Source organism: Stenella coeruleoalba, assembly GCF_951394435.1.
Source record: "Stenella coeruleoalba genome assembly, chromosome: X".
NCBI classification, from domain to species: domain Eukaryota; kingdom Metazoa; phylum Chordata; class Mammalia; order Artiodactyla; family Delphinidae; genus Stenella; species Stenella coeruleoalba.
The window spans coordinates 24,523,846-24,551,473 of record NC_137152.1 but is presented as its reverse complement, the minus strand read 5'-3'; the positions used below and the strand labels follow the sequence as shown (position 1 = coordinate 24,551,473).

At 36.3% G+C, this 27,628-nt stretch overlaps 1 protein-coding gene across 16 annotated transcripts in view; it reads right to left on the bottom strand.

Annotated features, from left to right (window-relative positions):
* Window positions 1–27,628, bottom strand: part of DMD (dystrophin) — a 2,843,071-nt gene that overhangs the window by 1,515,935 nt on the left and 1,299,508 nt on the right. For all 16 annotated transcript variants that reach the window (XM_079909736.1, XM_079909735.1, XM_079909718.1 and 13 more), the window contains one exon: window positions 11,985–12,135. In XM_079909736.1, coding sequence (XP_079765862.1) covers window positions 11,985–12,135 — 151 coding nt within the window. The remainder of the gene's footprint in view (window positions 1–11,984; window positions 12,136–27,628) is intronic.

Sequence of the window (27,628 nt, the reverse complement as noted above, 5' to 3'; positions counted from 1 at the left end):
AGTACCTACTTCGTTAGATGGTTAGGAAGAATGAATAAGCTACAATTGGTTAGCACCTTGCCTGGTACACAATAAATACTAACAGCTAGTTAGTTCTAAAAACTCATATGTAGGCACATTCAGAACAAAGACTTTAAACCATACTGCAAGAACCCAATATTCACTTAATTTACCCTCATCTTATTCACGCTGCCATCATCCTCCAATAAGCATTCTATGTACAGAAATAGAATGTGGTTTTGGAAATCCAGGAAAAGAAGGGCTGAAGTTACAGTAAAGCTTTAGGATCTGAAGAAATATATAATACATTTTAAATCCTTAAATAAGACTTTAACTTCCAAATTATTTACATGAGATTAACAACAGTAGCTTTAAACTAATTGATCAAGTGGTCTCATACGTTGCTGAAAAATTACCATGGTCAGACGAGCTATTTCGTGGAGTGAGGAAATATTTCATGAGTGACAGATCCTAATCATTGAATAACAGCCCTCAATTCTCCTAACTTTCCTCCTCCCTCTAAAGTCCATGCATGCATGCATCTATCCATACATCCTACATACAGTTATACCATTGAAATCAGAAATTAAAGTGAACACCAAGAAAATCTAATAAATAATTACAAAACGTCATTAGCCTGAAAATAATTCTTGAAAAAGAAGAGAACAGGATTATTAGGAGAGAGGGCTAGGGTAGAAGGTTTCAAGTGTACCACAGAGGAAGTTATCTGCATTGACTGGCTAGTATGTAGATGTAACATTCAATTCTACTGATTATCTTCCAGTTCAAACATTACCACCATTCTCATGATGAGCCCATTTTCTTCAATATTCCCTTTCTAGTCCCTTTTTCCCTAATTTTAAGTTAAGAGCTTCAGAATTAATGTTGAAAAATCACTTCCTTAAGCATCTTGACTCTGAGCATTTCATACACAGCCACTACTAATGTGTTCTCTTTCCCTACTGTGTATTCTAAGTTTGAGGACTTGTATGCACCCAGTCTCTCAATTTTTTCCATCTAGATATTCCCAAGCCTGAGGGACCGAGTGCCATACTTCTCTAATCTCTTTGCTACTCTCTGCATTTGCTCTAGCCTCTACGATCGCCACTGCAATCAAAGTTACTGGAATCTCAGAACAGACGAAAAGAGTCTGGGTTCAAAGGCAGACAGGTCAAGACGACAAGCTCAAGTCTACGAAGTACTATTTAAGTTACCTTAGGCAACTCAACCTCTCTGAATACATTTATTTATCCACAAATTAGGGATTTAAATCCCTCCAGGACAGGTTTCGTACTGGAGTGAAATGAGATAGTACATTAGAATCAGAGACTGCAGTACTTAGTAGAATTGACAGGTAGTGAAGTAATGCTTATTTTCTTCTATTTCTGACATCATCGCCTTATCATTTTGTTCTTACACTAAGATGCATGGAAATAGCTCCTCTGGGCATCAGTATTTATTCCCAATACCCTTGATAATTATATTATGTATCTTTAATTACTAAATATTCTCAGTGTGCTGAAACTATAGAACATCATGTAAAAATATGTGCTTCAGTAGTTTTCTCATTCTCACTAGATATGACCTAGATCTTTGTTAATGGAATATTAAATATTATCCAGTATAAATTATCTGAAAAATGTAGTTCCACTGAGTAACAGAGTATTACCAGTTGTACTACTAGAAATCATTCTGTTCATAACAGAAATATTAAACATAACATGATAGTATACTGTAGTTAACAATTATATATTCCTTAGAAATATACATAATGAAATATTCAACATTACTTTTATATGAAATTAGATTTATGGTCATGCATTTTGTTATAAGATACATGAACTTATTTTTCAAGAAAAAATATTTTCTTAAAATTCATATTATCATATCAGTTGTGGCTTTCTTGTGAAGAATTTTCCCCTAAAATGCATTCTAAAATGTTTTATATACTTAAATAATTCCTTTACATTATTAATGTTGCATTACCTATGGAAGGGAACTGAAATTAATTTGTATTGGTTCAGGAAAATAAAGATACTTTAGCTGAGACCAACTCGATTAAGTGAGAGATAGGGTCTTTTTCTTTCCTTCTTGCTTTACCCTCCCCAGAGGGCAGAAACTTCTAATAAATAAGCATTATAGGAGAAATTAAGTATAAAAAATAAACTGGGTATCTCTAAGATGAGGGGGTCTTGGATAATTACATTTTGGTAGATGCACTGATGTACTTTAAAACAGGGCTGGGGCTTCCCTGGTGGCGCAGTGGTTGGGAGTCCGCCTGCCGGTGCAAGGGACACGGGTTCGTGCCCCGGTCCGGGAGGATCCCACATGCCGCGGAGCGGCTGGGCCTGTGAGCCATGGCCGCTAAGCCTGCGCGCCCGGAGCCTGTGCTCCACGGCGGGAGAGGCCGCAGCGGTGAGAGGCCCGCTTACCGCAAAAAAAAAAACCAAAAAAAACAGGGCTGTAACATTTTGAGCCATGTTACTGAATCAGTGCTCAGTAGTTTCTAATTAGTCACCTGTTAGCTGGAATCAGTTGATCTGTGAAAATAAGGACATGGGTATGGATTGCATTATTATTTTTTAATTAAATTAATGGCATTATCTATTATGAGAAGTTATCCTTGGAATTGCTGCTTTTTTATAGTATGTTGATGGGAAATTAGATGTCTTCTCAACTAGATTAAAAAAAATAAAACTGAGTATCATGCATACACTACTCTGTAGACCATAAAGTGTAATGTTGTCCCTTTTTACATTAACTTGCCACTTCTTTATGCCAAAAGAATTTTATTACCATACAAATCAACTTTGCTTGAGTAAAAGTCATGTCTTATATAATAACAGCTAAGATAATTTATATAATTCTGGGCATCAAGTATTATTCTAAGTGCTTTTATGCAATTATGTAGTATATATTTTTATCAACCCTATAAGATAGGTATCATCATCATCATCATCATCATCACCACCCTGATTTCATACTTGGGGAAACTGAGGCACAAAATGCTTAAGTAACTTTTGCAAAGTCATTCAGCTCACAAGTGATAGAGCTATAATTTGAACCTAGGCAGTCTGGCTTCAGAATCTGTGATATACTGCCTCTCATATAAGAGATATTAATATAGCTCATATAAGCATAAGAGATAGATACATGTTTCTTATAACTCATAAGGCACATGAATAGAAACTTAAAAACTCCTGTGTATGCGTTTGTGTGTGTACTCAGTCGAGTATCAGGTTTTACCCCTCTAGTGATACCTGAATTCAACCTATTACATTTGAAAAACTACTATCACAACGCTTGCTTTAAAAAACACACACACAATAGTTAGGTCCTCCTATATGCTCTTACTGTTTGAAAATAATGTTAACATTGGTATGTCTTAGTGATAAATGCTAATCACAAAATTGTGTTTAATATAAGGTTTTGAGTATTAACAGGAAGTTCAAGTTACTTTTATCTAAATGGCTTAGTTTCTTTGTATACTACATTTTTTCTTACTTTTCTCTCATGAATCTTTCCTATTTGGATATTCTCTCTTGAAACCTGTTCATCATAATGCTGTCTATTGATATGATCATGCCATCTCCCACCTAGAGGATGCATGCTTTTCTCCCATGGTTCTTATTCACTGCCCCTTGAAGGTCAAGTAAGGTCCATATGGAAACCAAAGAAAGAGACAGAATAACATTTCTGGGCCTTCTCTCTCCTTTCTAAGTAAAAATCTCGGAAGAAAGGTTACATTGTAAGCCCAGCTTAACGGGGCAAGAAAGACCTGATCAAGCCTAAGACTGAGGCCATAAGGGCAAAAAAGAGTCCTTATAATTCATAGGAAGTTCAACCTAACTCACAAGTTCAACTTAACTCACACAAATTTAAAAACAAAGCTGTAGGATTACAGACACAATAGTTTCTTTGGCTGGTCCACTGTGCACATATTCCTCATGAACTGGCCATGTGTGGTAGGTAGCCAGTTGAGGATTTGATTCCATTGAATGGTTTTCCTTTTCCTCATAACCAAGGCTCACATGCTTGATTTCTACAGACAAACACAAGTATGACTGCTGGTAGCATCTTCTGTGACATTTATAAAAAGATGCCAGGGTCATAACCATTAAGATATTTGAACAGAGAATGAAACAGGGAGAGAGGAATGAAAAAAAGCCAAAGTTAGTGAGAGGGCACCAGAAATAATATCTCCATGTAAGTTGCTTTAAAGATGTGTTCCTGGGGCTTCCCTGGTGGCGCAGTGGTTGAGAGTCCGCCTGCCGATGCAGGGGACGTGGGTTTGTGCCCCGGTCCGGGAAGATCCCACATGCCGCGGAGCGGCTGGGCCCGTGAGCCATGGCCGCTGAGCCTGCGCGCCCGGAGCCTGTGCTCCGCAACGGGAGAGGCCACAGCAGTAAAAAAAAGATGTGTTCCTTCTTCACCTATATGAGTTGTTTTCTTGACCCAACTCACAAATTTTATTTTACTGTTTATTTAAATGGTAAGTTTCATGTCTCTGTCAGAGTGGAAGCAATGATGAAGCTTCTGTGTGTGACAGAAGTAGTCAGAACTATTTAAAGCATTTGATCCAAAAACCATTTACTGAGCATCAGTTATGTGCTAAATACTTGGCTAGACATTGGGGAAACACATAAGAGGCCGCTCTGGTTCTCTGGCTGTAGCATAGTATATATGTATATTTTTTTTACCAATTATATTGTTTACCTTTACTGCCATAGCCATCAAACATTCATTAAGCAGTTACGCGGGGAAAAACTAGGAAATAAAATGGAATTTCATAGCAGTAACTAATAACATGTACTTTTAATCTTGCTAAAGATGTAAGAGAGCTTATTAGTCACTAAAAGCACTACTTGATTCTATGGCATTCTCAGGCTTTTCAGAATCACTCATGCTCCTCCCAATTACTGCATTTCTATCTTAGTATTGCCTATTTTTTAAAAATCCAACTTTGGCCTCCCAATTGCCCAGTCTCAGAAACTATTATTTTGAACTCTGTGATAATTCCCTAAATCTAGTCTCTTTGGTTCTGCTGTTGATTTTCAAAACATTTTTTAAACAATTTTCATTGACATTGCTTTGATTCAGACTCTATATACTTTACGCAGTATCTTCCTAACATATTCTGGCCTCCTGTTCATCTGTGCTCTAGTTTATCTTACAAGATATGTCTTCCTAAAATATAAGATAAACTTTCCCAAATTGCCACTCTCCTCAGTTTCACTTATCATCAGTAATGGACCCCTATTGCCCACAGACTAGCTCCAAATGCTTGTCTTCAGATCAAGACCCTCCATGATCAGGCTGTGGTCCTCCAGCAGTGAGCAGAGTGCAGCACATAACCTAGGCAAGTGACATACCTTCTATTGCCCCATCTCATTTCCTTTGCCCAACAAATCACTGTTTCTAACATTCTCAAGCCATCTGACATATTATGCCTTGTATAATGGTCACTTGTTTTCTTTGTCATTATCTGATGTACTAGCATGTGAGCTTCTTTAGGAAGATTCCATATACAGTAGATCTCTGTATTCTTCACAGCAGCTATTTTGCTTTAATAAGTGTTTGTTCAGTGATATGGAATAAAATTCAATGGAATGAAATGAAATGTCAAATTCTTTGGCAGGATTACACCTAAATCTTCCCATTACATAACTATCTAGATCATTTTAAAGGTCACCAGAAGAAGATATTTCACAATCTTGGCAATCCAAATGTTTGTGATTAACTAAGCTCCAAGGAAAGGATAGGTGACTGAGCTTCTAAGAGGTCATTTAATTTGTATTAATCAGTACTTAACAAAGACCATTTACTGAAGTCGTAACATAGTGCACATGTCACGATGATACCTGCAAATTCTAACTTGTATGGTAAGGATTTTGTTGATGTTGTTACTGAGTCAGTGTAACTAGTAACAAAAGTCTAAACCTCTCATAAGAACTGGTAACAGCTAGTAAACTAAGTTTTAAACCTCATGTCAGTGTGACTGTGCTACAAGACAAGATTCCCGAGTCAATTATTTTCTTTTTGATTAAAATACCCTCCAAAATAGCAAACTGCTTTCCCATTAATGAAAGTTCAAGCCCCCATAAGACTTTTATTGTCCTCAATAATATTGTCACTCCTTCTAGGGAAATCCTTTCGTTCCTTATCAACATCACTAATAAAATCTTTCTCTTAAGACAGAAATAACCAACCAGAATTATTTCTGACGTGTTCCTTCACAAGAATATTGAGAGCTTCAATTTGTTCACTCCCAAGAGAATCACTTTTGGGTGACTCAGATCTAAAGTAAACCTCTAAATTCTTTCCCCAAAGCAATAGCTATGAAGAATGACGGGTCTCTTCCAAATTTTGCAGCAAATTGAACTTTTTCCAGTTACCCCGAGTTAACAGTCTGGCTAGATTTAATAGTAACCACCAATATAGGATCGATCGTTTTACCTTGCCTAATTGGCAGATTCAGTAAAAGTGACTTATTTCCATGGCATTTTACAGTGGTTCAATTTCTAGCCTGCCTTGTAATAAAATGCTGTTGAAATGAAGATAGCAAAGGATGCTGCCACAGAACAGAGAGAAGCATATCTGTAATACGCATGGTGTACTTACAAGATATACCCTCCAACTGAGAGAGACAGAGAAAGAGACAGAGAGTGCGCGAGAGGGCACGCACACGCCAGACTCCTCTGACCCGAGCAGAATTTAAATCCATTCCCAGAAACAAAACCTGAATCTCTTCTTTAATTCTGTCATCTGTAATCATCTCTTAAAAAAATAAAGAGGATGTACTGTCTAGGATATGAAGCTAAAAAAACTAAATGTTATATTAGGTGGGAAGCAGGGAAATGCAGCAGGGTGCAGTTACTTTATGACTACTCCAAGGTTACTGATGTATTTCATTGTCAGAATGAGAAATTTTCTTATTTTCATCCACTAACAATCCTTGGGAAGAAATGCTGCAAAGTAAATCAGTGATTATTTAAATAAGGCTTTAGTTTGAATTCAGTTACCTAAAGAAAGAACATTTATCCCTTCTTCTGTTTTATGAAGCTTGGAAAGATTAACAAAAAAAAATTTACTCCTTGTATACTTCTAAGAAAACATACATGTTTCCCATTTAAATAAATTCAACTCCTTTATAAATTGTTTGATTTTGTCAAAAAATTTTCTTCTCATTGTAATTACTTCAAGTAAGAAAAGAGAATTATCAACTGTCAGGCTTTCTCTTAGCTATGTAATATGTTTTTCCATTGTCTTAATTTTATTAAAAAAATAATATATTGTGAGGTGGGTTTAAACAGTTAAAGGTGGAAGATGGCCTCACTTTCTGTGTCAGCAAACCAATTCCTTCTGCTTTTCCTTACACACTTATATGAATAAATCCTAGATGTAAATGATTACATAATCAACTTGCATATAGTTCTGTTGCTTTCTTTTTGTTTCAAATTATGCTCTTCAAAGCAATTTCATATTCATCAGAAAAGGCACATTTTCAAGTATTGGACAACTATTCAAATTTTATTACAATATTAGTCAGATACTTTCCATTCCATTCATTCTAAATCTTCCAGAGCAAAGTGCAAAACCTTTCAGGTAATTGGCAGAATATGAAGACCCTAGACAGCCTAACCTCAATGCTCTGTTCCTGGTTTCCAGATGAGACCTTTACTCGTAGCTGCCCTAAGTCATTTACCCTTATTGGCTACCCTACAATTCTCTGCCACTTCTCTCCCTCTCTTCCTGGCTTCCTCCTTAGACTCCAGGTATCCAATGCTGACATCCATCCCTCTGATGTTCAATGTTACAGCCTGTAGTCTTGTCCTTGCCTGAAATGCTTCACATTCTAAAACTAATCGGAACATTAAAACCATGACTGGAAGGAACACTAAAAATCAAGTGGCTCAACACTTTTATTTCCAAAGTGAAAATATGGAGAACCTGAGAGATTCAATAATTTCTGAAAATTACATATTTAGTTAATGGTAAGCTGGGATAGTACTCTGGCTTCCCAGGCAAGAAGGCTGTCTTAGGTTGAGTTTGTTCCTAAACAGACCCTAAGCCAAATATTTGGGTACAAATAGTTTATCTGAGAAGTCATCTCAAGAGACATCATGGGCGGGTAGAACTGTGAGACAGTTTACCCCATGGACATCTGGGGCCCAGTCTTGCTGGGAAACCTCTGAGAAACTGGGAATTGAGAGATACCTTGGAATCATCCCACCACTGGGCAAGGATTCTAGGGTACTTATCCATCATTTCCCATCCCTCCTTGGTTAATGGCAGCTCTGGCAGCACTAACTACTTTTTGCCCATGTTCAAACTGTCTGAGACTTTCCTGTGGCCAGTGAATGCCTTCAGACAGAGAGGAAGCCACTGGTATATACAGAAACTGTCTGCACGCAACTTCCAGTGTAGGCCAAGGGGAAGAGAATGCATACATGGTCTACCAGAGGAATGAATGAATGATCACACAGAAAAAGTGGTCCAGTTTAAGGTCTAGCACTGGCTGTAACTACTTTATCAGATGTTCAATTAAAACCTATGTGACAAGTGAACCTCTTTTAGTCACAATTTCCATGTGAAAATTAGAATGCAGTTGATGCTTTATTTTTTCCCAACGGGGTAGCAGACGGGATTGCCATAGCTATAGCTCTCCCCAAACTGTTTTATCTTAAGCTGCTGTGGCCAAAGGATGGCTTTGGCTGCAACAATAGCAAAAGCAGCCCCATTCTTCACTGAACCTGAAGTTCATTAAATAAAAAACAGCTCTGGGACTTAAAAAGAAAGGTATCTTTGATCTGCATGAAAGAATTGTGAAGCTAGGTATGACAAAAAGTTATATTAAAAAAAAAAAGAATGAAGTTGGGTGAGACACACATTTAGGAGGTATGAGTTGAGGGAGCAGATATTTCCTTTCAAAGCCATAAATCCAAGAAGCACAGAATCCTGAGTAGAGTTGTCAGATATGATCCAGGATGCCCAGTAAAATCTGAATTTCAGCTAAACAATAACTAATTGGGGACATTTTTACACTAAAAAAAAAGTTCATTGTTTATGTGAAGTTCAAATTTAACTAGGCTTCTTGTACTTTTATTTGCTAAATCTGGCAACCCTAATTTTGGGCCAATCATGAAGGTTCTTCTGTGTGTGTGTGTGTGTGTGTGTATGTGTGTGTGTGTGTGTGTGTGAGAGAGAGAGAGAGATGATGGACGGAGCAAGGCTTTGTTCTTACAGTAAAACCCAGAGCTAGTTTTATAATGGTTATTAGAATGCAACACTGTCACAAATTGCAGATGACATGATTTTATATATAGAAAACCCTAAAGACTCCACCAAAAAACTGTTAGAACTAATAAATGAATTTAGTAAAGTCACAGGGTATAAAATCAATATCCAAAAACCTGTTGCATTTCTATACATTGAAAACAAACTATCAGAAAGACAATTCTTTTTTAAAAAAATCCCATTTACGATTTCATCAAAAAGAATAAAATGCTTACCAATAAATTTAACCAAGGAGGTGAAAGACCTGTATGCTGAAAACTGTAAGACACTGATGAAAGAAACTGAAGAAGACACCAATAAATGGAAAGATATGCCATGCTCATTGAATGGAAGAATACTGTTACAATGTCCATATACCCAAAGCAATCAAGGGATTCAATGTGATCCCTATCAAAATTCCAATCACATTTTTCATGGAAATAAAACAAACAATCCTAAAATTTGTATGGAACCACAAAAGGCCCCAAATAGCCAATGCAATCTTGAGAAAGACGAACAAAGCTGGAGACATCAAGCTACCTGATTTCAATTTATATTACAAAACTATAGTAATCAAAACAGTATGGTATTGGCATAAAAAACAGACACACAGATCAGTGGAACAGAATAGAGAGCCCAGAAATAAACCCATGCATAAACAGTCAATTAGTTTACAACAAAGGCACTCAGAATATACAAGGGGGAAAGGACAGTCTCTTCAATAAGTGGTGCTGAGAAAACTGGACAGAACATGCAAAAGAATGAAATTAGACTTCTATCTTTTACCTTACACAAAAATCAACTCAAAGTGGATTAAAGACTTGAATGTAAGACCTGAAACCATAAAACCCCTAGAAGAAGTCATAAGTGGTAAGCTCCTTGACATTAGTTGTGGAAATGATTTTTTGGATCTGAGTACAAAAGCAAAGGGAACAAAAGCAAAAATAACCAGTGAGACTACATCAGACTAACAAGCTTCTGCACAGCAAAGGAAAACATCAACAAAATGAAAAGGCAACCTACCAAATGGGAGAAAATACTTGCAAATCACATATCTGGTAAGGGATTAAAATCCAAAATATCCAAAATATATAATGAACTCATACACCTCAACAGCAAAAAAAAAAAAAAAAAAAAAAAAAAAAAAAAAAATCTGATTAAAAAATGTTCAGAGGAACTGGATATTTTTCCAAAGAAAACATATGAGTGGCCAAAAGGCACATGAAAAGATGCTCAACATCACTAATCAGGGAAATGCAAAGTCAAAACCACTATTATCAAAAAGACAAGAAATAACAAGTGTTGGGGAGAATGTAGAGAAAGAGGGATCCTCATGCACTGTTGGTGGGAATGTAAACTAGTGTGGCCACTGTGGAAAACAGTATGGTTGTTCTCCAAAAAATTAAAAATAAAACTTACATATGATCCAGCAATTCCACTTCTGGATATTTATCTGAAGAAAACAAAAATACTACCTCGAAAACATATCTGCACCCCCACGTTCAGTGCAGCATTATTTACAGTAGCCAAGACATGGAAACAACCTTAGTGTCTACTGACGGATGAATGGATAAAGAAAGTGTGGTGTATATATACACTGGAATGTTGTATATATTCCATAAAAACACATAAAAAATAATAAAATCTTGGCTGTTTGTGACAAATTGGATGGACCCTGAGGGAATTATGGTAAGCAAAATAAGTTAGACAAAAACAAACACTGTATGATTTCAAGTATATGTGGAATCTAAAAACCATTACAAACAAACAAACAAAACAAAACTTACAGATGCAGAGAAAAGAATGGTGGTTGCCAGAGGGGAGGGGGCTTGGGGACTGGGTGAAATGGGTGAATGGGGTGAAGAGGTACAAACTTGCAGTTACAAAATAAGTAAGTCATGGGGGTGTAATGCAGAACATGGTAACTATAATCAATAATATTATAGTGCATATTTAAAATTTGACAAGAAAGTAAATATTAAAAGCTCTCTTCACAAGAAAAAAAATTCTAACTTTATATGGTGGTGGATGTTAACTAGACTTATTGTGGTGGTCATTTTCCAGTATATACAAATATTGAATCATTTTGTTGCACACCTGAAATGAATATAATGTCATATGTCAGTTATACCTCAATTAAAAATGGAAGCTGAAAAGAAAAATATTTCTGTAGAAATTCTAATCACAGAAACAATAAATACTTTCTGGAAACCAGGGAGCATAACTGTAAGTGTACAAATAAACTGAAGAAAGGTAACATGGAAATATTAAAATTATTAGATGCTATATTTTATAGGAAAGCAATGTTACATATGTTCATTTTTCATCAAGCTTGGCCTGCTCTAAGACCTTATGAATCAAAGGTAAAGCCATGTTTAAAAAATCTTGCCTTATTACTTAAATTTGATTTGCAGGTAATCCCTACAGAGACCCTCTTCTAAGAAACCAAAACTTTAATAAATCACATAGCCGGCATTGTTCTCTTCCAGGAATATATTTCATTTTTTTCAAATATGAAATGCCTAGCTATTTTGTATTTGAAAAAGTAAACATCACAAAAAGTATTAGGTAAGAATTATTTTAAAACTCTTCTCAATTGAAGCTTTAATTCTTTCTCATCTATAAACCATGGCATGTGTATGTACGTAATACACATATACACTTAGTTTGTTTTTCAGATGAAAACAAATAGCATAAAATATACTAACCTTATGTTGTTGTACTTGGCGTTTTAGGTCCTCAAGATCAGGTCCAAAGGGTTCTTTTTCCATTTTCCTTGTTCTCTCTTCTGTTTTTGTTAGCCAGTCATGTAACTCTTTCAGTTGCTGATTCTGGAGATCCATTAGAACTTTATGTAAACTGAAAATTTGAAAGACGCCTATTATTGCCTCTGTCAAAACAACTTTACTTACTATTATTAAACCTATTACTAGGTAAAATTATTGACATTTATAACTAAATGTGTGTTCACATGGTTTGGGCATCATTGGACATTAAGAAGGAAGGTAAATCAATAAAGCCCATAATCAATCACCTCTGAAGTTATTCTTTCTTTAACTTATTATAGTTCACACATCCCAATTTTTAGAAAGTTTCATATAGCTAACTAAATGTGAACATGCTAAATAAAGTGTGAGCCATCTCTGGTAACTGAGTTAGTAGTATATCCTGGCAATCATTTGTTTATATATCCATTATTTTAATTTTACTATGTGTGGTGGTAAAAGACGGCCACAAAATTCTTTGTCATGCCATCAAGAGATGGAGTCCATTTTCCATGCTCATGAATATGGAGTGGCCTTGTGATTTGTTCTGACCAACAGAATGTGGCAGAAGTGACGCTATACGAGTTCCAAGCATAGGCTGTAAGAGAACAGGTAGCTTTTGTATTCTCTCTATTGGAACCCAGCTGCCATGCTGTAAGGAAGCCCAAGCTAGACTACTGAATGATTAGAGACCATCTTGAAAGTAACTCTGGAGGATAAAATGCTCTCTTAGTAGTTGAGCTTCCTGATGAAGCCCAATGAGTGACCCCAGTCATACCACGATTGCAGAACAACCACCTAGATGAGCCCTGCCCATATTCCTGATCTACAGAATCACGATATAATTATAAACTTTTGTATTAAGCCACTACGTTTTGGAGTCATTTGTTATGTAGAAGTAGATAAGTCAAAGAATGCATTTTTGTTTTTTTTTTCCAAAAAAAAAAAATAGGGTAATGTAATTACCTATTACCAATGGGTAATGGATTTAAAGTCCAAAGGCTTGGTTTTGGTTCACAGCCTGGCTATATGCCCTAGAACTAACTTCTTAAATGTTCTCAATTTGAATACCGGCATCAGGGACGTGAGACAATATCTTGCCTATCAATCACACAATTTCATGGTGAGGATGAAAGGTAAAATTTAGGTTATTTCACAATGTTGATTCTTCCAATCCAAGAACATGGTATATCTCTCCACCTATTTGTATCATGTTTAATTTCTTTCATCAGTGTCTTATAACTTTCTGCATATAGGCCTTTTGTCTCCGTAGGTAGGTTTATTCCTAAATATTTTATTCTTTTTGTTGCAATGGTAAATGGGAGTGTTTTCTTGATTTCACTTTCAGATTTTTCATCATTAGTGTATAGGAATGCCAGAGATTTCTGTGCATTAATTTTGTATCCTGCTACTTTACCAAATTCATTCATTAGCTCTAGTAGTTTTCTGGTAGCATCTTTAGGATTCTCTCTGTATAGTACCATGTCATCTGCAAATAGTGACAGCTTTACTTCTTCTTTTCCGATTTGGAATCCTTTTATTTCCTTTTCTTCTGTGATTGCTGTGGCTAAAACTTCCAAAACTATGTTGAATAAGAGTGGTGAGAGTGCGCAACCTTGTCTTGTTCCTGATCTTAGTGGAAATGCTTTCAGTTTTTCACCACTGAGGACGATGTTGGCTGTCGGTTTGTCATATATGGCCTTTATTATGTTGAGGAAAGTTCCCTCTGTGCCTACTTTCTGCAGGGTTTTTATCATAAATGTGTGCTGAATTTTGTCAAAAGCTTTCTCTGCATCTCTTGAGATGATCATATGGTTTTTCTCCTTCAATTTGTTAATATGGTGTATCACGTTGATTGATTTGCATATATTGAAGAAACCTTGCATTCCTGGAATAAACCCCACTTGATCATGGTGTATGATCCATTTAATGTGCTGTTGCATTCTGTTTGCTAGTATTTTGTTGAGGATTTTTGCATCTATGTTCATCAGTGATATTGGCCTGTAGTTTTCTTTCTTTGTGACATCCTTGTCTGGTTTCGGTATCAGGGTGGATGGTGGCCTCACAGAATGAGTTTGGGAGTGTTCCTCCCTCTGCTATATTTTGGAAGAGTTTGAGAAGGATGGGTGTTAGCTCTTCTCTAAATGTTTCATAGAATTTGATTCAATGCAACCCCTATCAAACTACCACTGGCATTTTTCACAGAACTAAAACAAAAAATTTCACAATTTGTATGGAAACAAAAAAGACCCCGAAGAGCCAAAGCAATCTTGAGAACGAAAAATGGAGCTGGAGGAATCAGGCTCCCTGACTTCAGACTATACTACAAAGCTACAGTAATCAAGACAGTATGGTACTGGCACAAAAACAGAAAGATAGATCAATGGAACAGGATAGAACACCCAGAGATAAACCCACGCACATATGGTCACCTTATCTTTGATAAAAGAGGCAGCAATGTACAGTGGAGAAAGAACAGCCTCTTCAATAAGTGGTCCTGGGAAAACTGGACAGGTACATGTAAAAGTAAGAGATTAGATCACTCCCTAACACCATACACAAAAATAAGCTCAAAATGGATTAAAGACCTAAATGTAAGGCCAGACACTATCAAACTTTTAGAGGAAAACATAGGCAGGACACTCTGACATAAATAACAGCAAGATCCTTTCTGACCACCTCCTAGGGTAATGGAAATAAAAACAAAAATAAACAAATGGGACCTAATGAAACTTCAAAGCTTTTGCACAGCAAAGGAAACCATAAACAAGACCAAAAGACAACCCTCAGAATGGGAGAAAATATTTGCAAATGAAGCAACCGACAAAGGATTAATCTCCAAAATTTACAAGCAGCTCATGCAGCTCAATAACAAGAAAACAAACAACCCAATCCAAAAATGGGCAGAAGACCTAAATAGACATTTCTCCAAAGAAGATATACAGACTGCCAACAAACACATGAAAGAATGCTCAACATCATTAATCATTAGAGAAATGCAAATCAAAACTACAATGAGATATCATCTCACACCAGTCAGAATGGCCATCATCAAAAAATCTAGAAACAATAAATGCTGGAGAGGGTGTGGAGAAAAGGGAACACTCTTGCACTGTTGGCGGGAATGTGAATTGGTTCAGCCACTATGGAGAACAGTATGGAGGCTCCTTAAAAAACTACAAATAGAACTACCATATGACCCAGCAATCCCACTACTGGGCATACACCCTGAGAAAACCAAAATTCAAAAAGAGTCATGTACCAAAATGTTCATTGCAGCTCTATTTACAATAGCCCAGAGATGGAAACAACCTAAGTGCCCATCATCGGATGAATGGATAAAGAAGATGTGGCACATATATACAATGGAATATTACTCAGCCATAAAAAGAAACGAAATTGAGCTATTTGTAATGAGGTGGATAGACCTAGAGTTTGTCATACAGAGTGAAGTAAGTCAGAAAGAAAAAGACAAATACCGTATGCTAACACATATATATGGAATTTAAGAAAAAAAATGTCATGAAGAACCTAGGGGTAAAGCAGGAATAAAGACACAGACCTCCTAGAGAACGGACTTGAGGTTATGGGGAGGGGGAAGGGTGAGCTGTGACAGGGCGAGAGAGTGTCATGGGCATATACACACTAACAAACGTAGTAAGGTAGATAGCTAGTGGGAAGCAGCCGCATGGCACAGGGATATTGGCTCGGTGCTTTGTGACAGCCTGGAGGGGTGGGATAGGGAGGGTGGGAGGGAGGGAGACGCAAGAGGGAAGACATATGGGAATATATGTTTATGTATGACTGATTCACTTTGTTATAAAGCAGAAACTAACACACCATTGTAAAGCAATTATACCCCAATAAAGATGTTAAAAAAAAAAAGAATATACTGCTTCATCTCATAATTGATAATCGGCCTCAAATCTTTCAAGTAAAAAAGAATATAAAAATACATGTAATAAATAAAAATACAGACTTTTCCAAAAGCAAAAAAAAAAAAAAAAAAAAAAAAAAAAAAACAAACTACAAATAGAACTGCCATATGACCCAGCAATCCCACTACTGGGCATACACCCTGAGAAAACCAAAATTCAAAAAGAGTCATGTACCAAAATGTTCATTGCAGCTCCATTTACAATAGCCCGGAGATGGAAACAACCTAAGTGTCCATCATCACATGAATGGATAAAGAAGATGTGGCATATATATACAATGGAATATTACTCAGCCATAAAAAGAAACAAAATTGAGCTATTTGTAATGAGGTGGATAGACCTAGAGTCTGTCATACAGAGTGAAGTAAGTCAGAAAGAGAGAGACAAATACCGTATGCTAACACATATACATGGAATTTAAGAAAAAAATGTCATGAAAAACCTAGGGGTAAAACAGGAATAAAGACACAAACCTACTAGAGAATATGGGGAGGGGGAAGGGTAAGCTGGGACAAAGCGAGAGAGAGTCATGGACATATATACACTACCAAACGTAAGGTAGATAGCTAGTGGGAAGCAGCTGCATAGCACAGGGAGATCACCTCGGTGCTTTGTGACAGCCTGGAGGGGTGGGATAGGGAGGGAGATGCAAGAGGGAAGACATACGGGAACATATGTATATATATAACTGATTCATTTTGTTGTAAAGCAGAAACTAACACACCGTTGTAAAGCAATTATACTCCAATAAAGATGTTAAACATAAAGATGTTAAAAAATAAAACCATAAAATGCCCCCGAAGAGAAAAAAAAATTAGGTTATTTCATCCATTAATTCAACAAAAAGTTGAGACTCAAATGAGAAGTATTAGTACCTGTTTTAAGGTAAATATTCTTCATGAAGGCATGTTTAAAGCATTTTTGAAAACCATAGTATACTGCACACTGATCTCTTTATGTCAATAAAGAGGACATAATTCCAGTTAGAAATTTATTATTCTGATTTATAAAATCTTTACCAGAAATTTCCAATAGTCTGCATGTTTAAACATACAAAATACACACATAACTGAGAGTGTTTTAAAATAATTTAGATTATACAATTTACCATTACACCTTTAACCTTATAGAGACACATGTCTCCTGAGGCACACTGTAATCAAAAGTCTATGAGAACAAGCTTTCATTTATCAAACACAAGAAGTAGATGTTTTATTTTTATGGGAAACAACATAGATGAAGCATCCATTTAAGTGGAAGCAAAAACTCAAAAGTTGCTAGTTTAAGTCTCTTAGGCAATGAACACCATCCTGACATTGCAAGGTATATAAATCTTTTACTTTATTCGTTTAGTCTATCCCTTGAGAACTGACTTGATAATAAGATTTCATGAAAATTGGCTGCAATATCATTCCTTGTGTTTGTTGTTTTTCCTGCCCCGTTTCTTGTTATATTGAGCTAAAAATCTCACAATGTATAAACTAAGGAAAAAATCCCACATTATTACTTATACTTGAAGAAATGTTTCAAGTCTAACACACATGTGTTAGTGTTAATAAGGGATTTCATTTAAAAAATATATATATATATATATATATATATATATTTTTACTTTTGGACAGACGTTTCATTCAACAAATATTCACTGAGTTCCATATCTGTGCTGGAAACTCCTGTTTGTTAGGAACAGACAAAAGAAAATATCCTTATATTCAAGTAGCTTAGAGACCTTTATGGAAATTCATACATCAACAATTTTAGTAGTACAAGGAAATCATTATAATTAGATTTATATACATTCAGAGGAGACATAAAAGCAGCTCCAAGTTGACCTGGGTTCATTATGAATGGTGTCATTACACAACACATAGCCTGAGAGTTGAGACTTAAAAAACTGAGTCATACACTTATTAAATGTAAAATTATTGAGTACTTAGATATTATGAATGGAGAGGTGAGAAAGACCCACACAGCCCCTTACAGTCACAGATCTTACATTCTGAGGATGGGGGCCATAGATAATATAGAGCTCATTAGGCCATTAGTTAATTGTAATTGTGATCATGCTATGAAATGAGAGTAACAGAACTGAGTCTGTGAGGTAAGGAAAGGCTTTTCTGAAGCACTAATATTTGAATAACTCTAAAGTCTGAAGTAAGAGGAAGTAGTGAAGAGGAAGGGGTAAACATTTTCTGAATAGAAGAAATCACCTGTGCAAACGTCCTGAGGCATCAGAAAGGACCAGGAAGTCCGATACAGCTTGATGATATAAGGTGTGGGAGAGCTATACAATGTCATACCCTACACTAATCCATGGGTTCTGGGAAATTTCTTGAGCTCTGCCTGAAAATCTGAAGTCTGAACCTCGAATAATCTTTTATGTTTAATAGTGGTTTCATCTTATAAACCTGGAGTCAGAGACTAACCAGTAAGAATGGATATACCAGTAAGCACTTTGTCAGGTATTGCATCTTTTATAGGTGGAATGTAGGAATGTGTAATTGAAGGTTCTTGGAGAAGGGGCCGGCATAACTGGGTGGCAGATGTTGTATGGGGACACTTGGTGTGCAGCCTGTGTGGTTCAATATTTTAATGACTGGTACAATTACATCAGTGTTTCCCAGACAAATAGATCCCTGCTTTTCCTCTCTAGACCAATGGTTCTCAAAGTGTGGCTCCTGAACCAATAACATCATCCTATCCCCTTGGGGGATGTCTTAGTGCACGCACACGAGTGTGTGTACACACACACAGAGCTTACGTGTGTGTACATATATATTTATATATAGTGTGTACATACATATGATTTTAATGTATATATGAAATCATATAGCTTAGGATGAAAATTAAGTAAAAAGTAAAAAAATGATTATTTTAAGGGAAAGTATTTAGTGTATAATGATAAAGACAAGTGCAGAAATGAAAGAAATTGTGAAGGTGGAGCATGATTAACTTGTCTTTGAAAATCACTCAATAATTACATTTGGTTCTGATTATCACCTAATGAGGTAGCTAATACTGTTATTTTATTTCTGAGGACACTGTAACTTGGAAAGGTTAAAGAACCTGCCCAACGTGTCTCACAGACATGTTAAGTCTGTATATAAATGGTAAACTGTGACCCAAGTCTGTGCTCTTAACCTTGAATTATTTTCCTTCTTCATGGATAAAATGTTGTATTAGGTTGGGTCATATGAAGTTGCTGGTACTTGAGGTTTTTATTCCATGAAAATGACAATTTCATTTTGTTCAACCTAAAATACTATTAAAATGAGAAAGTCAGTCCACATTTCCAACTAACATTCTCAAGATGCAAATAAATTAGGAAAATTTATCAAATTCATAAAATAAAAATCTACCACCCACAGGCAAGGAAAGAGTTTGCATTTTTCTTGGTTTCAATTTATGGTTTTCAAGTGGTCATTTAGAAAAGGACATAAAATCAAAAGGAGAATGGAGCATAAATATGACTGGCACTTGAGAGAGGAGGTAGGCAAATTGCAATAAAATAGCTCCAGACAGGAGATGGTCCTGACAAAGTCTAGAGGCAGAAGGATGCAGGATATGATACTACAAACTGCTGCAGCCAACTTCCAATTGTAAAAAGCATAGGTGGACAGAGGGAGACTAGCAAAACCAATACACTGAAAGAAGCTAGGACTCTGATGGCACAACTGAGTCACAGACTTAATGGTCTCGAGTCACCCCACCTGTAAATTTATTGTAATAAGATAATAGATATCCTTATTGTTTTAACCATTGCTTCCCAAACTTTAATGTGTATATGGCTCACGTGGTGAGTGTGTCTTATTACGGACTCTAAGTCAGTGGGTCTGAGAAGAGGGCTGAGATTCTTCATTTCTAACAAATGCCCAGGGGATGCCAATGTCGCTGGTGCATGGATCACACTTTAAGGAGCAATGCTACAAACCACTTTGAGTTGAGCTATTTGTTAGTTACAGTAAAAGGCATCTTAAGGTATACCGTTTTTTAAATAATTTTATTGGAGATCTGTCTCTCACCTCACACCCACTGCAGGAACATTAGCTTCCTTAACATGAAAGAAATCAATGCAAACATAGGATCTGCTTTACAGAGATGCTGTTGGACCCTGGGAAAGCATTTATTCCCCAACCAGTACTGTCCAGAATCTTCTACAATAATGTAAATTTTGTAGATCTGCACTCTCCAATACTGTAGCCACTATAGCCATGAGTGGTTACTGTGCACTTGAGATATGGCTAGTGTGACTGAGAAACTGAAATTTTACCTATACTTAACTATAATAATTTAATTTCAATTAAATAGCTACATGTGGCTACTGGCTACAGTATTAGCACAACTCTAAACCAACAGATAATTGGATTTACAACAGCAAAAATCCTTATTTGAAGTCTTCACCATACCATTTCTTTATGCAATGCAATATTTATAAGGAATGATATTCTGAGTTAAGGAATCTAGCAATAAATATGAACAGCAATTTTTGATATTTCCATTCTCTAGACACAAACTTATAAATGCCAAAATTGTACATGTTTTTATTAATTTCAGCCGATATTTGATACTCTTAAGAGTGTTTCTTGGACTTTATGTTAATATATTATAAAAAAGATGTAAAAATACTTACAAAAAATTAATCATGTATGTAAAAGTACAGACTTTATAAATCCTAGGGGATTACAGTTAAAAATTACAAAATTACCAAGAATGGTAAACCCTTTAGGAAGACAAGTTCTCAAGCCCAATTTCCTAGACTTCATAATTATTTGTTTATATGCAATTCTTAACGAAGAAATACAACTAACAGAAGAAGGTAAAGTATTATTGTGAATTTCTAGATTATAAAAGAATCACCAGCGATGTTCAATTAACATGTTATAAATTCACAATACAATCCCATGATTTAAGTTGTCAATAAAACATATAGTTGGCCAGTGTGAATTAGAGAAACTGAATTAACAAGACATTTTTAAACTACATGCCATTTAGTAACTAAAATCACACTGATAAAAACTAAAATTAATTTATTCACTTATTTAAACTGTTGGCTTGAAAATCTTAGCAAAATGGTTTTAATGAATAGATTATAGAGTTCTGATTTTACCTCAGGAATTGCTTACACGCAACCAGATGCTCCAAGAATTCTGACATATGCTTAAACGTGTAGCTATATAAACCCTATAAATCCCCGTATATGGGTTTTTATTTCATTTACTCTATTAATAAAGTGGCCATTGAAGGTGATGTTTAAGTCCAGTTTTTATTCAAATTATCACATAAAGGTGAATTAGTGGAATTTATCTCTAGCCAGGTGATTCCAATGAACACCCAGGGTTGAAAATTATTGTATTGGTTCTCAGGACTCAGGCATAATACTTACATAAGCCCTGGGATGATGACAAGTGGCAAACGTTTTGGTAGCTGACCCCAGGCAGCATGGCCACTTTATTAACCAGAGGCATGGAGATAATATGGACCTAAGTTTATGGTAAATAAAAATGTCTTTACCCAATTATTTATAAACTAATAATACTTTATAAGTAGTACACTATCTATTAAATAGTAATTCTGACCTTGCACAATTTGGGACTTATAAATAAAATTTTATTTGTGAGTAACAAATTATATTCATCATTTGTCAGACAATAAAAGTATTACTGTAATTAATCCTAATGATGCAGGAACTGATATTAGCCCAAATTTACCGATGGGGGAACAAAGGTTTACCTGAGTCAAAAGGCAAGCAAGGGGAGGTGGGAAAGTGGGAATCAGGTATTGTGGCCCTGGGGTCTGCTTCACCATTATGCTATATTACCTGTACAAATGATACTTTTTTAGAGATAACTTTTGTATCTATTCCTCATTTCATTTATGTCAGTGATTATCAAGAAGGAAAAATAGAAGAAAAAAGAAGGTCATTTACTGGGATTTTCTAGATTTTTGTCATTAATAGATAATTTTACTCTTTCTTCTCACCAAAACAAGGGGACATTATAAGGTTTACGTTAATGACAGAAACCACCATACACTTTGAGACCCGGTTCCCGTCAAACATATGGTGACAAAGTAAAATGAATGACCAGACATTTTAAATATTTATAATGTTTCATTAAATGTAAGAAACAGAAAATCTGATATATTCCAGGCAAAAAAAGCAAACATTGCTTTAAAACAGAAAAACAATATTGATAAATTCAAGAAAACTTTCAGTCACATATGTACAAATACATAAAGGGTTTCTGTTGTCCGGCAGTAATGAATGGGCCATATAAAGCACATGAGTATTTTTCAACTCTCAAGGCTTAGAACAATTATCAAAGGTCACTGAATGCCCTGTGAAACATAAGGCTTAAAACTAAGAATCCAATAAAGTAATGACTCCCAAATGCATAAGACTTTCACCATCACTGTCACTTCTACTTGATCACCTTTACTGTCACCACCTCCACCACCAATATCTGCCAGTTCCCATACTAAATTTCTTAAAGTCTATCATCAGAATCTGTGCACGTGTTTAATCCCTCCTGCTCCCCTGCACCTCCTTGCCTTAAAAAGGCCATCCTCTTTCCTCCTACTCCTAACCACACCTTAAAAGACCCAGCTGCAAAGCCTGACACTAGACAGTGGTCTTCTGTCTCTAAATCTTAGGCACTAGTGTAGTAGGAGTTTCCATTGGAGAATGAAGTGAGGCAACGGTCTAACAGAATCATATGAAGAGTTTCTTTTTTTTCCCCCAAAACAGATGTGTCCATGCTCTTCTCTACAACACCACCACTCCCACCAATCGGTACACTGACATCTTGGGCCAGGCAAGAAAGCAAGGAGAACAGGTCAGGCACATTTTTCGAAAGCTCCCACTAATTCTCACACTTACCATTCTATTATACCCTGCAACCTGGTAGTGGAGGCCAGTTTTTATTCTACAGCCTCACAATAAATATTTTAGAAAGAACTCACCTGCAAAGTTTCTCTTCCAACAACAGAAATGAAACTTTCAATCCTCCCTCAAAATCAAATGTATTTATTTAGTATTTATTTTTCCACTGAATGGAATATGAAAAACAGTATTGTGTTCAAAAAGGACTCTGTGAAACAAAAATGCACCACTGCATTTTTTTTTTTTTTTGGATTGTATTGGGATTTACCGAATTAACAAATGAGTTCCAGGAATGTCTGTCTTCTTATTTGCCAGTAACTCTGAGTAAAGAGGAGGCCCATGTGGTCCTGGCTCACCCGTATCCTGAGGATGATGTTGGTAAACCAGCTTAAGGTGTGGAGGGTCACTTACTGGGGCCCCAACTTGGGCCATTCCTGGGTCCTGATTTCTGCCACCTCACCTCCAAAAGGGAGCTCTGTCACATGAAGCACCTAGCAATCCCCCAAGACTAAAGTAGCCATGAATGGGGCCACTTTCCCAGTGACCACAGAGAAGCAAGGGCCAGGGGATGATGCTACCTCAGCCACTTCCTTCAACTGGAATGGAAGAGGGGCATACATCATGTAGGACTACCGGGGTTTTTTATAATAAATCTCAAAAGTGAATTAGTGTTTAATGTCTCTGAGAACAAAATCAAACCAAACTTTCCTTTCCACTTGGATCTTGATGCTATTTTATTCCTCCATCCATATAGCTTAACAACAGTTTAATTACTGAGATTCTTCAACTATCCAGAGCAATATTAAAGTTCAAAATGCAAACAAATTCATTTGCATTTTGACAGCATAAATTCAATATAGTAACAGTAACATAATAAAAAAGCTGCATGGTTGGATGCAATAGATTCTTGTGGCAAATACACTATGGCAACACTCAATTCAATCTTCCTGATTAAATACTTACAAAGTGGGTGAAGAAACTCTCAGATGTCATCACAAACCAAAGGTGACTCTTAAATACGATTGGAAGTCTGTTTAAATTATCACTAGTAAAAATGGGGTATGTTGACACTCTAAGATCATATTAATTTATGCAATAAAAACCCACTCTCAACTTCAAAAATTATGTTACTATATAATATCTGGCATATACGAGACATACAATAAATATTAATTGAATGCATAAATAATATCACTTATCAATCAGACATAAGACAATATAGTACAAAAATGTATACACTTTTCCAATCAGAAATACCAGAATTAAGATTATAAAAACGTCAACTTCCATTAAATCTGCTCCTGTTGAGACAGTCCACTGATTTAATTTGAATCAGTTTTCTAGCCATAAATGAGAATAGCAACACTTTACCTGACACATTGTTTCTCAAACATGCTGAGCTCACTCCTGCCTTGAGATCTTGCCATTTGCTTCCCTTTGGCACAGCTATTAGCATGGACATTCCCTCCCTTCGTTTAGGCCTCTTCTTAAATATTACCTCATCAGGGAGGCCTTCCCTAACTGACCATGTACCCACAGTAACACAACGTTTCACTCTCTAAATCTATCCCCTGCCTTTTTTCCCCCTTTTTATCATTTAATGCCATCTGCTATGATATACATATTTTACATATTTTTTTAATTGTCTGTCTCCTCCCACGAACAAGGCATGCTCAATAAGAGAGGGATTTAGTCTGTTCTGTCCACTGATATTTCCCCAGTATCTAAAACAGTGCAGGGAACACAGGAGGTAAGAATTGTTAGTTAGATGGATGAATGAATGATTGAGCTTAATTTTCTAATTATCATTATTTATCTTTCTGAAAAAGCAGTGTTCCAAAAAATGCTACTCTCAATTCTCTGAATTCCAGAGATTTGGCTTTCCTATTTATAATTTAAACTATGAGAGTCACATACTTTATATTATCGGAACAAGTTGTGTCCACATTTTTTTTTTTGGCCATACCACGTGGCTTGTGGGATTTTAGCTCCCCAACCAGGGACTGACCCGGGCCCCCACCCTCTGTCCACATTTTAACTGTGTGTTGTTTACAGAAAAGACTGTCATGGCTGGCCATATCGATTTAAACCTGATCAACTTACTGTATGTTAATAAGTGCTGCTTATTAGGCCAATAATGAATTGTCAATACTCTCACACTGTCTCTATTCTATATTCTTTCACAAGAATCTTGCTGTTCCATGTCAACATTTGAGGAATGGACGTGACATCACCAGCATCATTTCTGGAGCTTCTGAGAAAGTAGTTAATATGCTTGGCCCACCTCAGTTGATAGAAAAATCGGGTGCTTAGGAATCACCTGAGCTCTCATAAAGTTACAGATTCTGATTCTGTTGCATGAGGGCTGAGATTCTGCATTTTTGACTACGCCTCAGGTGATGTTGTTGCTAGTGGCTCCTGAACCACCTTGATCTGCAAGGAATTCTTATTTTAACATGATTAGAAGAAAAAAATGTATTAATGAAACCATGATATAAAATGACAAGTGAGTCTAAGATTACACACTGTTAAAAAGTTCACTGCAGGGTTTCCCTGGTGGCACAGTGGTTGAGAATCCGCCTACCGATGCAGGGGACGCGGGTTCATGCCCCGATCTGGGAAGATCCCACATGCCGCGGAGCGGCTGGGCCCGTGAGCCATGGTCGCTGAGCCTGCGCGTCAGGAGCCTGTGCTCCGCAACGGGAGGGGCCACAACAGTGAGAGGCCCGCGTACCGCGAAAAAAAAAAAAAAAAAGTTCACTGCAACAAATTCATTTAACAGATTAAAACTACTTAAGAAATTAATTCATTTATTCATCCATTCATTCAGATATTCACATGTGCAATGTGTTAGTCACTTCACTTGGGAGAAAACAACCCACCCATTTGTTCAGCAACTCTTTTGCTCTATTCACTCCCACATATGTTATCTCATTTCCAGGTTGGAACAGACATTTGAAAGAGAGAGACAGAAAAAAAAAAGATGAGCCAGAGTTGTGAGACATATTTTTCTCTCCAGTCAAAGTGTTGATGGTGATTCACAATTATTTCCCATGTTATGGCTTGTATTTTCACCCAGAGACTATTCGTATCTCTCCTCCTGCTGATGTAAACCAGAACACAACTTCACTTGGCCTCCTTACTGACTTACTTTCATTTGTTTTTCCCTCACCATCACAAAGGTTTTAGTTTCCCCCTGCATGTCCTAACCACAATTATCAGAGAAGTTGATGGAACTTGCTGTGCTTATCTTTATGAGTCCTTGTAGAAATGTCAGTAAATCTCTTTTGCTCTCTGCAGGTTGCATTTTTCAATCAAATTAATTAGCTTATTCATAGAGAAGAAAATCTTCTGTTTTCCCTACGCCAGTAGTCTTCTTGTACTTCCACAGAGGGAAGTTTTGTCTTTTTCTTCTCTCTCCCTCACCTCCCACCACCCAAAGGGTATTCTACAGCATAAAAATGAAACAAAACAAAAATCATTTTGCCTACTCTTCTGAAGGTTTCCAGCTCGAGCATGTCAACAGATACTGTCTTGTCTTAATTATTTTATTTTAACTATGCAATCAATGGCACTTAGTTCTTTCATTTCAATCTCATAAACATTGTTAAAGATTGGTAATTGACCAACAGCAGCATGTTTATGTCAAGGTAGTGTGTGGCTAGAGATATCTTAACAAAGTTCTTTATTATATTAGCCTTTGCTTCATTATCAATTCATGTCCACGAAGATATCAGAATTGAAGAGGAAAGAAATTAATAAGGAAAGAATCCAGTGAGAACAGAATAAAATGGAAAGAAAGGAAGAAGCATCTACATATTTATGTTTTTACTTACATTCCTTTGAAAGGAATATTTTTAAATGTTTCAATAATAAAATTATAACTTCAAATGCAATTTTTTTCACACTGCTCATGTTCCCTTGCCCCACAGAAAACATTCACAAACAAATCCTTTGGGGGAAAAAATGAGCAAGGGAATTAGAACAGGCTGGAGGAAAAAAAGAACAAAAAATATATATGAGGCATAGCTATACAGTATGGTTAAAATAATTAACCTACGGCTAGTCATCTTATTTATAATGATGATAATTCTTTACATTTCGTAATAATTTTGCATTCATAATCTACTTTTCATACCCTATCTTGGCCAGTATCTTTTAGAGGTGTGCCAGGTTCTGTGGAACTGCCACTGTTCCAGAAATCAGTAACTGAGGACCACAGAGGGAAAGTATGTCGCCCAGTTCACATAAATATGTTTGAGAAAGGGAGACCTTATCCCTTAGGCAAATTAGAGTAGATTTAGCATAAGTTGGAAATCAGAGCATTTTGTTACCTCTGTATTTTTAAAATTTCCTGTTTTGTTTGATAATTGTTAATGGTTTGTGGGATAAACAGCATTTCCTAGATACAACCTGTATAAAGGTAGCGTCTGTATGTATGAGGCAAGGATGCCTGTTTCCAGGGGGAAAAAAAAAAATCTTGACTGTTAGAACAGCAAAAAAGAAAATAAATACAGCAGGAATGGTTTATAAATTAATGACTGGGCTAAGATAGTAGAATACATGCATGTATTATTACAACCACCTCCTGGCATAAGATACTAGCATCTCTTACCTGGGCTATGGCACTGATTATAACTGCCCTGTCTTCTTCTAGTGGTATTACCGATATTTTCTTTACCTGTTTTTCCCCTACTTAAAACCTTTTGATGGCTTTTTCTTGTACTTATGCTAGAACTCAAAGCCCTTGACTTTACCCTGACACTGCA